At 30.6% G+C, this 18,220-nt stretch overlaps 1 protein-coding gene across 1 annotated transcript in view; it reads left to right on the top strand.

Annotated features, from left to right (window-relative positions):
• Nucleotides 1-1,630: 1,630 nt before the first annotated feature.
• LOC148280055 (bicaudal D-related protein homolog) overlaps nt 1,631-18,220 on the top strand; it is a 217,914-nt gene continuing 201,324 nt past the window's right edge. The window contains exon 1 of the mRNA XM_088228990.1: nt 1,631-2,586. Coding sequence (XP_088085116.1) covers nt 2,107-2,586 — 480 coding nt within the window. The 5' untranslated portion in view covers nt 1,631-2,106. The remainder of the gene's footprint in view (nt 2,587-18,220) is intronic.

The raw sequence follows: 18,220 nt of genomic DNA, 5'->3' as shown, positions 1-18,220 counted from the left end.
ACAAATTTTATTTTACATAAAACGAATATTTTTATATCATGTTAAATAATATTTTATGTTTTAAAGATAATGTCGGTCAAATGGCCACCACAGAGTTGTTTAATCCGAGGTTAAATTTTTATTAGTTCTCTCATTAGATGAGCAAAGGGTACAAAAATTTACTACCCTGGCAACACTAACGAAATATTCATTTTGTTTCTTCGACAATCTGACAGATGGAGAAATAATTCAATTTTTAAGTAATGCATTTGTTACATACACATTAATTTGCTAATTACACGTGAAATGTGATTGCATCCTGTTTCTTTAAGATCCTAGCAGTATTTCTTCACTTTAAAAGGATAAAACACGACATAGTTGAATTCAAATCAGGAGTTGCGTACCGAGCGACGTCTACAAAGAAACTAACGGGTCAAAACGTAAATCTACTCATTTATGAGTAGTTTAATTGCCTTATGTTTGATGTGCGTATGCGGTTTCTGGACTATTCTTAATTCTATACCAACTAACCTACATTTTTTTTAATTGGAAATAAAAATTATTTTTAAAAACGCTGTTTCCAATCGGAATTTGATAATAATATTGAAAGTCTTACATGAAAGTATATAATCATTTCTGGCACATATATTGTAAACAATATTTTGAGTTTGTCCAAATTTTTGTAGACAAGGACTGGATTCGACTCCCTGGGGAGCTGCTTACATTAACATATTACAACAGAGATGAAGAACAGATAAAAGAATTGAAGTAATATAGATGTTCAAATGTAGGCAGAATGGTGAATGTGACACAGTGTGTAAAGTGGCCACTAAAACCAGCCATTGACAGGTCATAGGCCCTGTAGATGCCTAGACTTATATATTACCTTATCTTAAATGTTCTTCATCTATGATGTAATATGTTAATGTAAACAGCTCCACAGGGAGTCGAATCTAATCCTTGTCTACAAAAATTAGGACAAACTCAAAATATTGTTGATAAATCCACCTGGTCCATGAAGAAGTATAGAAATTGAAAAAATAACATTTTCAGGCGTTGCCTAGTATGTAGGTGAAATAATTCAATTAGATGAATCTCACCCGCATAAATAAAAGTTTTAGCTCTTTACCTTCACAAACATCAATAGATTAAAGAATTGAAGGAATATAGATGTTCAAATATAGGCAGAATGGTGAATGTTACACAGTGTGTAAAGTGGCCACTTAAACCAGCCATTGACAGGTCATGGGCCCTGTAGATGCCTAGACTTCTATATTACCTTCAAGAGAAGAATTTAAGATAATTTAAGAAAATTTTCTTCATCTCTGTTGTAATATGTTAATGTTAGCATATACGTAAAAACAGTTTATTGTATAAAGTTGTCAATTTTTAAGTTATTGTAGTAATGTTGTATGTAACTCCAATACCATTTTTCATCTCTTTCTTTCTTTTTACCGTGCAATAGTCTAGAAAAAACCAACATTTTAAATAGCAGCGCCGCTTAGTAAAAAAAATACTAGATAACTACGCGCTGATTCTTACATTTATTCGCGTTCGTGTTGGAGGCGCTTACTTTACCGACCGAGCAAAGAGGTAGTTTGATTGGTAGAGATATTTCACTGTTTTCAGGTGCAATAACCAATAAGAATTTAGTTTACCTTCGTGCGCTGCGTGGGGAGGTCGCTCGCGGTTTTTTCTCTCGTTCTGTCAAAATAACAAATTAGTAAACTTTTCGCGTTAACCGCGTGCAGATACAGTTTGCACTAGTGTTGCGTAATTCAAGTGTTTTGATCGAGTGTTGATTATTATAATAGTTAATTCGCTCAGTACGATGTCTAAAGTAAGGACACGCACATAAAAAACTAGTTTAACGAATGCTTTCCTATTCCGTGACCATGATTATTCGATGAATTTTCGAAGAACCAAACGGATTGATCCTCCCACTCGTCAAATAATAATACACAGTGAATGAAATAAAGTGAAAATTTTATAGTGTACAATATTTATTTAATTTTATTTGTGTTTAAATTGTTATTTAAAATGCCTAAAAAAAGGTTGTGAAAAACAAAAAAAGTATAGTAACAATAGTTTTTTTTTTTTTTTTGTAGAAATTTATTTTGAAACTTAATGGCTACCTCTAAAACACTTAGAAAAAATAGTAGTGATATTAGTATTTCTAATAATTATAACCATAGTCAAAACCCTGGAGGATTTTTAGCGAATACTGACAGTATTCTAGCTGAAGGCATCAATTTAGATAAAGATATTTACACGTATGACCCGAGAATCGAAAGCCCTGATCCATCGAACAGAGTAATTCCTCTCGTGGGACACAGGAGAACTAAAAGCGGCTGTAAATCTTTAAAAACCAGCTTGTCTCTGAGCTCGGAGGTTCTGGAAGAGTCGGGGTTTGTCGAAGAACTTGGGAGATACGTTTCTGAAATGGCGCGGAGTGAAACCAATGCTGAGGACGTCTGGGCGCAGCTGCAGCAGAAGGAAGCCGACCTCCTTCTGGCTGCGGAACTGGGAAAAGCACTTCTAGAGAAGAACGAGGAGCTAACGAAGCAGCAGGAGAGGCTGACAGAACAGTTCTCCAGCAAACTTGAGGTAAGTCAGATTTCAGTCGGAAAAACATTCCAAATGTACCTAAGCAGTGGTCTCTTTCCAATCCATTTAATATTTTAATTGAAACATTATTATCATGCTAGTTTTGTACTTTGTTTGTGTAAGTTTATTTATAATTGCAAATAGTAATCATTTATAGAATTAAACAAAATAGATAAAGATTTTCCGGCTTTGCGTAGATCTCTTCGCCATTATGTGGGATGTAGATTGATGGGTTAGCTCGAAGTTTTACATGTTGATCATGTTAATAAATAAATTATTATCGTATGCCATTATTTTCTTGCCCTTATTTTTAGCTACATAGTATTATGGTCTTCATATAATTGGTTTAGGCCGTATTTATAATGAATAAACAATCAATCCATTACAGCAATTCATATTGTGTTACGGTCAAAATTTAAGAAATAATTTTGAAGTGTTACAAAGTTAGGTAATTTAGTGGAATTAATAAAAAATTACCATGGATCATTCAGTGAAAAATATTTACCGAATACCGACTCTAGATGAGTGTTTGGGTTAAAAAGGATTATAACTGTGCTAATTGATTTTTTTCATTATTATTTTTATTAAATCAAAATAACATGACAATCAAAATAAAATATTCAAAGCGTTAAATTGGGACTTTATATCATCCCAGGGCCCCGATTACAATGGGAAGTAAACAGAGTTATCTTCGACTGTCTATAAAGAAAAAACGATATTTGTGTACAAAAATGAGTATATTTGCATGAACATTTAAAGTGTCTTCGTCGGTAACCTATAATTTATTGAACATGTTTGGAAAAATATATATATGAATACTTTGCTTTTTATACAGAAATCTGAATTTTAGTTTGTAGATAAATGTTAACTTCCAATTGTAATCAGGGCCCGGGGCCGCGATTATGAACGGCTATCTTCATCGGTATACGCCAAGACGGTGTAAACTAATATCGATATTTATGTACGAAAGTGAATATATTCGTATGAAAATTCAAAGTATCTTCATCGGTAACCGGTAATTGAACATGTTTAGAAGAAAAAAATGAAAACATATTAACAAATTACAACAGGGATGGAGAATACCTTAAATAAGGGAATATGGAAGTCTAGGTATTTACAGGGCTTATGACCTGTCATTGGCTGGTTTAAGTGGCCACTTTACACACTGTGTAACATTCACAATTTTGCCTATGTCTGAACATCCACATTTCTTCAATTCTTCTATCTGTTGATTTTAGTGAAGCAAACTCAAATATTATTATATTTTTCATACAGAAAACATAATTTTACTTTGTAGATAAAATTTAATATAAATTCTTCCCATCAGAATACGTACCCAGGAACTCTTGAGGATTAGTCCATTCACCATAGAATATTAGGATTGTTAGAGTGATTAGTGTCCTGGTAAAGAGACGAGCACGTCTTGAAACCGGTAGACGGAAAAATCGCCACGTGGCTATACCTTAGAGTAATAATTTGCTCCCACTTATAGAGATGCCCTTTCGGTCTTTTGCGTGGAACAACGGCGTTCTAAACTTTTGGTTTAACAACAAACGTGTAACGGACAGTTTCGGTTTGCGCTTGCGATTCTCAAATTATAAATAAAATAAACAAAATAAATAAAATAAATAATAAAAATAAAATAAACAAAATAAACAAAATAAACAAAATAAACAAAATAAACAAAATAAACAAAATAAACAAAATAAACAAAATAAACAAAATAAACAAAATAAAATAAATTAAATAAATTTAAAAAATTTAAAAATTAAATAAATAAAATAAATTAATCAAATAAATAAAAAAATAAAAAATGAAATAATTCAAATAAATTAAATAAATTAAATAAACAAAATAAATGAAACAAATGAAATAAATGAAATAAATTAAATAAATTAAATAAATTAAATAAATGAAATAAATTAAATAAAATAAATAAAATAATTTTATTTTCAAAGTATTTTTTTAAACTATGAAAAAGCAAGACAAAAGTAAAATCCTATACTACTGCTCGTGACTGTGATTGCCCCGAGGCAAAAATTGATCCTGGAAGGGGGTCGCCAGACATTTTTTACTCGTAAGGGGTCGCGTATTCAAAAAGATTGAAAAACACCGATCTATTAATTTACGACCCAGATTCACATGCATAATACAAACATATTAAACTATTCCATTACACTCTTAAATTACTTCAGGTGAAATCGAACGCGACTGTCGATTGAATGCATTATTTAGTCGAAATTTTGTAGCTCATGGTTTGATGAACAGTTTTATATTGCAATGTCTAACTCTTAATGCCTTAGGAGCATAGATGAGACTACGCAGTGGTAAATAGTTGGTAAGCGTTTCGTAATTCAACGATAGTACATTCATAAAAAATAATGGTTTACTTTTAATTTGAATTTACTTACCTTGAAAGAACAAAATAAAAAATATTTGTTCCGAATTTAACTGATGCGAACACATGAGCAAATTTTTGCCATCTTTCTTAATGATATTCAAGCAAGTTTTTATTTTTATATTACATATTCTTTTCTTCTTTTCTTTTATTGTACACAGTAACTTAAAATTAAATAAACTTACATACTACATTGGTACACGTGATGTGAATCAATCAAATTATAAGAAATATTATAGATTAAATAAACAGAATACACTTCGGGAGATCAAAATTAAAATGTAAAATAAAGATAAGATACAATATACACAATTTTTTGAGTATGTCCAAATGCTTGCAGACTAGCTGGATGTGGACATTCTCAAAACATTGTTGAATTAACGACCTGGTAAAAAAAGAAGTATAAAAAATTGGAAAATTAGAAAATTGTTTTTAGGCGTTGCCAAGTAGGTGAATTGGTTCAGCCGGATGAATCTCGTCCACATGATTTCAACTCTTTAACTTCACAAAAGTCAACAGATGAAAGAGTTGAGGAAATGTGGATGTTCAAACATCGGCAGAATGGTGAATGTTTCACAGTGTGTAAAGTGGCCACTTAAACCAGACAATGACAGGTCATAAGCCCTGTAAATGCCTGAGTCCCAAATACCTACACGTTTATTTTAAAAACTAAATACAATTAACGTAAATTCAAGTTAAATTTTTTTTTCAAGTTTTCTTCCAGAAATAACATTTATTGCCTTGTACATCTTTGTGGTACTAGAAATTGATCAAAAACTCCAAATAATAAATAATCAATTAAATTTACTATTAATGGTATTGATATTCACTTCGTAACCATAAATTATTATAAAAATAAAACTTTGTTATTAGTGTTACACAATTTTATTATTTTACAAGAACACTACTACAGTTTCGGGAGAGCACTCCTCCCATCGACAGGTGATATAAAAGGAGTTTTTTATCACCCGTCGATGGGGGGAGTTCTCTCTCGAAACATTAATAGTGTTTTGTAAAATAATAAAATAGTGCAACTCTAATAACAAAGTATTATTTATTGTTTCAGCATTTACTTTGTAGAAAAATATTTTGAATTTATTTAAAATGAAAAACTTTGTAATTTTTACCACATAAGAGTTTAAAATATTTTAACACAACTAGTTTCAGGTATTCTAAATTTCCCATTATCAGGAGGTGTAAATAAAAACTACACCTGATGATGGGTAATTCAGAATACCTGAAATTAATTGTGTTATAATATATTTAACTCCTTTGTGGTTAAAATTACAGTGTGTTTTATTTTGAATGAATACTAATAACAAAGTTTTATTTTTAAAATAATTAAATTGTCGGCTTCGTGGTGTAATGGTCAGTGCATTTGCCTACCGTGCGAGAGGTTTTGGATTCGATTCCCGATGTGGTTGATATGAAATATTTATTTAAAAGGGTGTTTTCACACCAGAATATTTCATATTAGATCGGGTTGTGGTCCCGTGGCTAGTGTCTCGGACTCACTGTTCAAAGATCCGTGATTCGAATCCCACTGTACCCCAACTTGATCCCATTATCTTTTAGTGAGTTATTTACAACTCGTTTAAAATGGCCCTCAAAATTGAATATTTGCGTAAATCATAAGAACGCAAATATTTCTTTAAAAAAAAAAAAATCGTCCCTGGACTGGCACCTGAAGCGTACGACTGATCATCTTACTTTCATGTAACAAAAATCATCGAAATACGCTGCGATTGGTGTACCGATGCAGTGCCCTATGCACCGTTAGATGCGGAAAGGAAATTATGATGATGAATAATTAAGTTTACCTTCGAATCCTCTTTTAAAATGTTTATCTCTCCTTCTTTCATTCTTTTGTTTCTTTCATACAATATTTTATAATGTAAATAGTAATGCGAGTAAAGCTAGGGTTTCCTAGGACAGCGGTGCCCGTATTTTAACGGCCGTAGTGAACGGTGATGCGGTGGATAACCGTCGTAACGGTGACTAGAGTGTGGTTTCCTAGGAAAACGGTGTTATCAACACCATTTAACACCGTTTCCCTAGGAAACCACTCTCTAGTCGACGTTACGACGGCTGTCTACCGCATCACCGTTCACTACGGCCGTTAAAATACGGGTACCGCTGTCCTAGGAAACCCTAGCTTAATTCTTGGACAGTTCTAGTCCTGATGATGAGGAAGTAACCTCGAAACCGGTCGACGTATAACTCAAAAGTCATAGTGGGTTTTCAAATTTATGAACAACTACAAATTAATATTAACAATGCAATTAATTTTGTGTTTAATAAATCGATTTGTTTTAATATTGATTAATTGTAAGGAAAAAGGAACTTCTTAACCCTACAATGCCCAATGTCGACGATCTGCGACATACCGATAATCGGTGTATAAAAGTGATTTCAAACATGTTAATCACTCGGCGACTAGTTTATTATATTGTATACATACTAGCCATTATAATTTATTCTAAAAATCGCCACCTGGGTAAAAACTTTTCGAAAAAATTTGAAACAAAAAGTCAATTGCACAAATTATGTCAAAAGTTTAATTTAGCAAAAGTTCAAATGGTGATTTTTTGTTGTTTTTTTTTAGATTTGAAGTTATAATTGTTTCCGCAACTTTCGTTATTATATAAAAAGATGTTCATAAGAATCGTTATATCTTATTTTCCTTATATTCTTGTATTTTTTAACACTTCAATGCCCGATGTAGCATATTGTCCACATACCTAAAAAATGACATTTAAACTGAAAAATATTTTGTTTCATTATTTTTACTAGTATGTGAATCAAAAACATACATAAAAATATATTATAGTCCCTAAAATGTAATAAGATTAGAATGGCAGTTGTCTGAAAAACTGACGACATAACTTTGTAGTAACGTCTAAGAGTGACACACGAAAAATCATTCGTATTTGGTTTTTTTTTTTTTTTTAAATACAATTCTTGACATACAAATCAACATAAATATATACAATCAGCTTTAAAACTAAAATAAACCTAATTATTAACGACGTTCTTACAAGGTTACATATTTTTTTCAAAACGTAAGAGATGGGACAAATTGATCAATGTAAATTGATCGAATAAAAAAATAATTCGTTTGATAATGTTCACGAAAAAAGTATAAATGTTTTATTTTTAGTGAATAATTGTATTCAACACACTATTGGCTTGTTTTTGCGTTTTTTTTATCAATTTTTGGAAACAGAGTTTCATGTTTGCATGAAAAAGCTGATACAATCGATTTGATCGGTACATGATCAGTGATCAGTAATTTCCCATCACTTTTGATTTAAGTTTGACAGCTGTCATTCTAATCATCTTACATTTTAAGGACTATAGTTAGAATTAGATAAATTGGGCATAGAAGGGTTAAATGCCTATGTACTAGTAAGTCAGTGTTTGTGTATTTTTCATTACCTCTAGACACAAATTAATTAGTATTTATCTGTTGTTGGATATAAAATTAATTTATTGATTGCTAATTTAACTGAATAATGTGGCACACATGCCTATGACGAAGGTCATAAAAAAACGTTAATCCTTGATTGGAAATGCGTTTGTTGTCTACAAAGGTATACTAATAAATTTATCATTACCGGTAATTGATCAACTTGCCAGTGTTGTTAATTACTTCAATTTAAATACGATATTTTTTTTTTTTTTTAAATGTTCTTGTTATCAAAAATATTTTCAGGTTGTAGTATGACATTTTACAAATATTTGTTTATATATTTCCCATCCGTAGGTCTAAGCGTCTACGTCTAAGTCTAAATTTGGCGGTTCTAAGTTTTGAATTCAGTTCAACCCCTTTTTTTTGCTCTTAGGAGAACACTCACGTATCTACGATTTTTTTTGGTTGAGACATACTAAAAACATCAGAATTCTTTAAATTAATCGAGTAAAATAACAAAATTACTTCAGTAATAAGGAAGTCCGGTGCCTTTAAAAAAATATGTATTTGTAAACTAAGCTAATTTTTGTTTTTTTTATTTATTAAACACATAATTTATTACATTTTTAATATCAATTTGTATTTGTTCATAACCCCCTTTAACTTTTGAGTTGTACGTCTACCGGTTTCGAGGTTACTTCCTTATCATCAGGACATGAACTAACTTTGAATAACTAGCATTGCTATTTTTTTTTTTACTTATTTTTTAATATTTTTTTTATTTAATTTAATGTTTTATTTTATCATTATTATTTTATTCTTATAAAAAAAAATATTTGGGTTTTTGGAAGCTATTACATAAAAAATAAGTAGAAATATATTGACAATACTAGAGCCAATTAAAAAAATCCACTGAAAATCTAACTAAACATAATATATAAGAAAAGAGTTTACATAATTATATGTGTGCGACTAAAATATTTTGTTTAAAACGTGTTTTGTAATTTCAAAAAAATCTAACATAGGTAGGTACTCAAAATATTGTTAAAATTTCTCTCAGATATTACTGCGAGAACGCAGCCATGAATCTTAAACATGATACGTTTATGTATTCAGAAGACCTACCATACAATTCAAGGATTTTTGTAGTACATGGACAATGGACATGTCCTGTGGCATTATAAGAATCTGCCTCTCTGTAAACCTTTTTTAAGTAACATCCTTTAAAGTATTCACATGTTCTTACTATTGTGACCCAGGCCGATGGAACATTTTACTAGAAAGTTATCCAAAGTTGTAATCAAAGAATAATTTTTTGGGCCTTGTAAAAATAATATGCAATGAAAGTAAGTTACATATGCATATATGTATATGAATATTTTTTAAATCTTAACCCTTGAAAAAATAATTAGCTATCGAATTAAAAAGGTTTCTGCGTATTATTGTTACATGTTTTTTTTAAATTTTATATATGTCTAGTGGATCTGTCAGACGTTGTCCTGCCCAAACGCTGCGCGTTGGCTTGCCTGCTATTAGCTTGGAAAAAGATTTTAAACTGATAAGTAGGTACCTAGGTACTTGTTTGTGATTAAATTCCAAAATAAAAAATTGTTAATAAATACTGAATTTAAGTAGGTACTTGTTTATGGTTGAATTCTAAAACATAAATATATTTTATCTGGTCTTCTCACCAACAGAGGGATGTATTTATCTAGGAATACGATTTTTTTTAAATGTATTGAATTTAATATTATTTTGGTGTTACCAAAAATCCAGTAAAAAGAAATAAATGGGTAGAAATTTTAACGAATTTAAAGAAAGAATCTGATTGGAATCCACAAAAATCAAATGCTGTTTGTAAACATTCGAACACAAACTATTTTATACACAAAAAAAACAACATCTTTCCATTTTTTTTGCAAATGCATTCTCCTCGAATGCAACCCTGGTAGATCTACGAATAACAAATTTATGCTCCTTACTTATATTTTGCATATTATATTGAAGATTAATATCTACGAACACGCACAGCGCAAAGATCCATATTTCTCTGAAAACCGCACGTAAATCTGTTAAGCCGTTTAGGAGGAGTTCGGTGACATCACACGTACAGAGGAATTATATATATATATATATATATATAAATATAATAAGCATTAAAAATAATGTGTCCTCACTGGGTTTACTCGTGCCGAAGACGCTTAACAATATCCTTTTTAGATTTTCTTAATGTAAGATGACGATTTTAATATTATACAGTTTTTTTATACTGAAATTAAATTTTTATTTTAATAGTAACAGAAAGATATTACGAAATGTTAACACAGTTTTAAACACTACGTATTTATAAACGTATTACAACAGAGATGAAGAACATTTTAGAGAAGGCAAAATATAAGTCTAGGCATCTACAGGGCTCAACAATATTTTGACTTTGTCCAAATTTTTGGAGACAAGGACTGGATTCAACTCCCTGGGGAGCTGTTTTTATTAACATATTACAAAAGAGATGAAGAACATTTAAGAAAAGGTAATATAGAAGTCTAGGCATCTACAGGGCTTATGATCTGTCATTAACTGGTTTAAGTGGCCACTTTACACACTGTAACATTCATTATTCTGCCTATATATTTTTTTTATTAATAAATTTCATAAAAGGTTCATGTTTTTTTAAAATTCTATACATATCTACTTTTACACATCTAGTAAATGATATCACTGTATTCCTGCAATTCTTTCATCTGTTGATGTTTTTGAAGTTAAAGAGCTGAAACCTTTATTTATGTTACCAACCAACCGAAACCAATATTTATGTTAATATTAACAGCTTCCTAGGAAGTCGAATCCAATCCTAGTCTACAAAAGTTTTCTAACTCAAAATATTATTGACTACGTATTTATATTTGTATTTAATTTCTGTATACCTGTATTATTTATATTTTAAAACGCACAATAAAGGAATAAAAACATCAAACAAACTTTACATTTATACCTATATGTATCATCTTTAGTAATTTTAATTGTATTAGTCACAGGTTACTCGTATTTTTACCCTTTTAAAATCTTTATTTATCATATTAATAAACTTTGTAGTTACTACTTATGATAAACCGTTTATCAATTTTAAAAGTATATTCAAATGATGTATTGAATAATATTTTTAAAAAATCAATATTAATTTTGGACCTAATATTGTTATTGTGTAATACGATATTATTTTACGGGCACAGCCTAAAAAGCCACGATAAGCACATGAATGTAAAATAAAACTTAAATTAAATGGGTAAATAAATTTATAATTTTTATTCATTCATTAGACGGAAGATATCATTGATTCCGTAAAGCAGTAAGTCAAAACACGTTTTTGAAAACGCTGCGTTATAACAATCCATGACTCCCGTAAACAAATCGTATTTCAAAAGTATTATAATTACTACCAATGGTTTTTTTTATAAAAAAAAAAAATGCAAAACAGGTTTTGTTCTCTGCCCGTTCGTTAAATTGGCATACGGGGAAACTGATACGTATACAGTGTTTAGTCATATCAATAAGGTTCAAATTGTTCTTGGTACAGACGCAATAGCTCTATCAAAACACTGAACATAAATAGTTTTGGTGAAATATTATTATAGATACCTTATGTAATTATTAATTAGGGGCATTTTTCCTAATCAAACATTGCGTGAATAAAAAAAGTTTAGCCTAGCAGAACTACAGCGTTATGTTTGATATACTTTATTGCTCATTAATGTGATTAATATAGTCTAGCGTGTGTTCCAGACATTAGATTTTAGCAATAAACAACTAGAAAATATATTTTGTTTGTGAGAATCGGCAGTTTGCGTGAAAATTCTGTTTTGGTGTGAAACACGTTATGAGACAACGCCTTTATGTAATGATGACCTTTTCATTTTCTATTATTTATTGAAATACGTATACAAAAACCACACGACTGCGTAATCCAGATATATTCAGGACTTATCGTTTCTCCTCCAATACGGAGTATTATAAATTATAAACCTTATCTCCCATGATATGTAGACACGTAGACAGTATAACAAGATACACAAAGAAACTGCAAGGAACATTCATAGGTATGACTTTTCTTCATACAAACGTATTCCCGTATTTTGTTTTTTTTTCTTTAGCTTTTTGTACATAATGTTATTTGTACACTGGCGGGCTTATTGCCAAATGGCAATTTCTTCCAACCATTAATGAAACCAACTGGTCCAAGAAGAAGTTTAAAAATTGATTAATTGTTTTGAGGCGTTGCCTAGTATGTAAAATAATTGAGTCAGATGAATCTATTCACAACAATAAAGGTTTCAGCTCCTTAATATCACTAAAATCAACAAATGGAAGAATTGAAGAAATATGGATGTTCAATAGGCAAAATGGTGAATGTTACACAGTGTGTAAAGTGGCCACTTAATCCAGCCAATGACAGGTCATAAGCTCTGTAAATGCTTAGACTTCCATATTCCCGTATTTAAGGTATTCTCCATCCCTGTTGTAATTTGTTAATAAAATAAAGGTTTTATTTTTATAATTCAAGTTACAGAACATATTCAATAGAAAATAAAAATTAAAAAGCTAAAAATATATATAAATAGAAAAAAACTTATTTGTTTATAAATGACCTTAAATCAAAAACTATTACTCAATGGAAAAAGGAAAAAAAGAGGAAAAAGGAAAGGAGGAGAGATTATGGAAGAGGAAGGAGATGTTTCTTCAGACGTGATTTAAACAGAGATAATGTAGTAACATCTTTGATGGTGGATGGGAGATGATTCCGCAGTCGAGCCGCATGGACACCATATGAGTTAGAGAAGAGGAATTGTGGATGGGTATTAAGAGAGTCCCTTGAGTAATAGAACGAAGAAGTAAACCATAAACTTATAAGCGTTAAAAAAAATCACGCAGGTATATAGGAGCGTCATATTTTCTCCCGGGATTATGGCACTACATTAGTTTTTTTTTTACACACTATAGATATTTACAATTATTGGCGTGTGTCCATCATTTTGGGTTTTAGATATTGTTTCTATGGGAGTTTCATTCAGTTTTATCTGCCGCCTTCGGACGTACAGTATACAAATATAATAAATAATTTTGAAAAACTGAAAAAATACCGACACAGAAAATTTAGTTTTGATACTTTCGTTTTGATCCCCTAACTAAATTGATTCAATTTTGGGGTGCGAAAAACGGGAGAGCGAAACCTCGATTTTGAATGTCCAACTCAGCAAGGTGCTCTCTTTTGAAAATATAATCGGCAAAGTATTTTTTTTTTCAAATAAAATCTGTTTTCTCAGAAAAGCATATTTCTTTCCAACGTAATCTATTCGCTTAGAAAATTATGTTTTTAATTTACAAACAAATCTATGTTATTTAAAAAATGCTAAGTAGCCGGTTTAACAAACTTTCTCTTTTAAATGTGCGCGGTTGGGGTTTTTTTTATGTAGGTGCTACAAAATTAATGATACTATTAAGCCAATACCCGCCGTTTATTTACAAATTGAATATAATACGTAATTAATAAACCACTACATAATTGCATTAATAACAAAAGGTTAAAAATCATCTCAAGAAATAAAAAAATCGTGCTGTAATAATCAAATTAATTCATTTCTAATACCTATACAAAAATAAGGTCGACATTGACGGCACAGTATTGACCCAGAATAAAAATACAAGTTATCTATTTAAACCGCCTTAGGGTTTAATTTTAATACTATTCATGACTACTTCAAATTATTGACAGACTCCTCAGAATATGCACTTAATCTCCCATGCATTTAAATCACGTTTTTATTGATTTTTTTGCGGGCGAGGTTACTATGTAATGATATTTCGGGCATATTCAAAAGTGAAATTTGATCCATTTGAATTTGTGCTGCCAAATTCGCTGTATGAAATTGATTTGTGTATTATCTTTTTATAGTTCAAAATATGGTAGTTAATGTCACAAACAAGAATTGTACATATTAATAATTACGTACTAAATTGGCACTGCAACTGGAGAACTTGTAGATTATATTCATTTTATTTTGTCCAGAAGCTCAATTTTTTATACATCTTAAAAAAATATATATTTGGACCCCTGTATGCCTCAATGTGCATCTAAAAAAAGCATTAGAAAGTAAAATTTTCCTGTTTGTAAAAATTCATAAGTAAATGACAGTAAATGTTGTTGCAAATATGCTATTCAACCGCTTTATGCGTCTTTGTTACTCAAATCGTGTTGGGAATATTAGTTGAAGACAAAAGTGCAGTTTTTGTAATGCGAAATTCAAGGCGATTTGTTGTTCCATCGTGGCAATAGTCATCTCTGGTATATAATCACAGGACATTTATTTGGTATTTTAAAATAGACAAGTCGTGAAATCATCGTTTAACCCTCGACTCGGCTCGTATAAAACAGAAGAGATAATAAGGAAATATCGCGTACTAAGAAATACCGATAAAAATATATAAAATGGTTTTAGAATAATTAATTGTATCTTTAAAATCAATTTGGACATTGTGGAGAAATGTTTACATACATAACTTTGAAAAAGAAAATATAAAAAAATATGTCACTAGAAAAACGCGACATGTTTGGCATTGATAGTTGTGACGTCGGCCTCGTGCTGTAATGGTCACCGCATTTGCCTACCATGCTTGATATGAAATATTATTTAAAAGGGTGTTTTTACACTGGAATATTTCATAGTCCCTAGACTGGTACCTGAAGCGTAAGACTGATCGTCTTACCTTCATGCCACAAAAATGATCAAGATACGCTGCGATTGGTGTACCAATGTAGTGCCCTATGCACCATTAGGTGCGGAAAGGTAATGATGATGTGACGTCAAGATTCGTGACGATGTTCTATAAAAAGTTGAATGGTTTAAAACAAAGTTAAAAATCAACAGGAATCGTGACGTATTAAGGGTGTGCCCAATGCAATAACCGTTTTTACGGGAATGCGAAGTACATTTATTTATTTTTTTACTGAATATGTATTTCAAAAATGTTTTTTTTTTAAACTGATATTTCTCTGGTATATTACGCAAACATCTATATCCGCAGTCTCGTATGATTTAATCGTGAATTATTAGTTAATTCGGGGTTTAAAAGTTTTTAAGGTATTGGATTGGGATGTCTCGACTTTTTTTACTGATCAGTGATTTTAATATTTTATTATTTTATGTACCAGGCGCGTGCGGTGTCTATCTGTAGCGATGCTGATAAAAAATAGTTATGTTTTTCTAACTTCCACTTGGTATTAGGTAGGTATAGATATTACGTATAATGTCAATATACTTATTTCATAAAATTTACATCATAAAACATGAATTCTTCACTTTAAGATACATTTTAATAGGTGTCTTGACTAACTTTTTGTGCCGATATATAGCAGGGGCGAACCGTGTATAAAAACGATTATCCGCAGCTTACCATTTTATTCGACTTTCTATAATAATGTTTTACGGTAACTTTATTTACAGAACAACAAACAAATAATTACTATTTCTTATAAATCATTGCCGCCATTTGTATTTTTCCCCAAATATGAATAAAAATATTAATAAAGCGCGCCCAGCGACAGCAATGTTCCAAGGAACTAGCCGATTACTCCAGCTTATTTCTACATACAAATAAGTGGACAGTAGTTTGAACATCTTAAACTCTGTGGCGGGATTTTTCTCCTATAGTAAACTGTCAGATTACACAAATTCTTTGAAGATTCTTGATTTGGTAAACTGTATTTCCTTTGTGTGTGATTTTTTACAAAGAAATATAAATGTTCATGGAAGCAGAGAGAGAAGGGAGGAAATTCGGAAAATTTAATCAAAATACATTTTTAAATAAAAAAATGGTATAAATTAATATTGTATAACTGTATAGTAAATTAACTAGTGGGGAATAAAGTTATTGCTTATTTTTGCATAAAAATGTCTGCCTTAAAACAGGTTGTACTTAGTTAGGCAGACTAAACATGATCCCGAGAAATCTATGACCTACATAAGTGTATATGTAGTGGATAAAATAATTGTTATTTTGTTAATACACTATTATTGTTATTATTATTATCAATTAGAGTTGGAACTAAACGATGTATTTTCCATTTTGTGTACTTTTTATTTAATTTTATAATAAATTTTTTTGGTATTTAAACTTTTTTCCCCTCTCCTTCTGTATTTATAATAAATAATGTGAAATCTGTCATTGGTCTTAATTTTTTTAGTTGTTTTCTTGTACTTTTGTATTTATAAAAAAGACTGTATGATTTCCATAATAAATAAATATGTGTAAAATGAAACTGCGTAACAATCTTGAAAAATTAAATCAACAGGAGATATGTCCGTCAGCACATTCGTCTGTTAGTCCTTCTTCTTCTCTGGTCTCAATCCTGGGAATGGCTGGCAGCAATTACATTCATTCTTCTCCTCCGTTCCTCCCTGTCTTGTGCGGCTCTTTTAAAGTCAACATATGATGAGCAGCGCACGTCCTCTAATAGGTCCTCCAGGTATTCTCGGCGTGGGCGTCCCGTAGAATTTGTCCCCTCGGCCATCCCCTCCATTATGACATGCGGGAGGCCTTCTTGACGTATTACATGGCCGATCCATCTCGCTCGCCTTTCGGACAAGGTCCTGAGCAGGTGCCTTCCACCTTCGATTCTTCGGAGAACCTCCTCATTTGTAATGTGGTCTCTCCAGGAAATTCCTAGTAGTCTTCTATAGGACCACATCTCAAAAGCCTCTAGTCTCCGTTTATCTCTTTCGGATAGGCACCATGTCTCGCAGCCATACATCAAGATACACCATACATAGGTCTTGATTAGGAGTATTCTTAGTTTATTAGTAAGTCCTTAGGTCCCGATAATTTTTAGTAGTTGATTTTGCGTTTAAGTTTTTTTTGGCTCCGGTCATTCACGGTTGATGACGCAGACTTTTGCTGAAATGTAGTGACGTGGCGTCGGGTCAGCAGACCCGAATCTCTCTCACTTTTGGCAGTTCAGCCAAACACAAGGACACGAGTATAATAATTAACATTATTCCGAATTGTATAAAACGATTTAACCTAATGCGGTATAAAAACATCATGACCAATGTATTGAAGGCAGTTTTGATGAAATGATTCATTATGGTCATCATTTAACATTCGAATGTGTTTGAAATATGTTGATATTATATTTTTTTCATTTTATTATTTTTTATTATTTATTATCATATTATATTACATAAACAAAATTTCAATTTATACAAAGTTGCTTTGACTGCCTAACTAGGGTTATTTACCCTGTTCTAAGACAGTCAAAAAAATATAAAAACAGTAATCAATATATTGAAACAGTTATAAAGATAGAGGACAAAGTGAAAAACAAAGTAAAAATGGAGTACAAACATGGTAAAAAATGTAGTAAAAACATAGTAAAAATGTAGTAAAAACATAGTAAAAATATAGTAAAAAAACGAAGCAAAATCATCATACAAACAAAGTAATAAATTTTGTGAAAAAAATAGTAAAAAACATTAAAAATATATAAATATGTATATAAAAATATTTTAAAACTCAGTAAAATGCGAAATAAAAACAGAATACATAGTAAGAAACATATTTAAAGTCATAGTAATTTGATTTTATTTTTTATACATAAACTGCGAATCTGCCTTTTACAAACATTTATAATATTAACATATTTGACTTGATATATTTTTTTTTTGAAAAAACATGAATTTCCTTATACCCAAGATTATATAAAAAATAAATAAACCAAAAAATTATACAAGATTTTTATGTACAAAAATAACCTAAAAATTATACGGCATATT

This window comes from Micrasema longulum, unplaced genomic scaffold (genome assembly GCF_059751315.1).
Source record: "Micrasema longulum isolate JH-2025_06_02 unplaced genomic scaffold, ASM5975131v1 h1tg000624l, whole genome shotgun sequence".
NCBI lineage: Eukaryota > Metazoa > Arthropoda > Insecta > Trichoptera > Brachycentridae > Micrasema > Micrasema longulum.
Note: the sequence above shows the minus strand (reverse complement) of the source record. Positions and strands in the feature narration are given on the sequence as shown.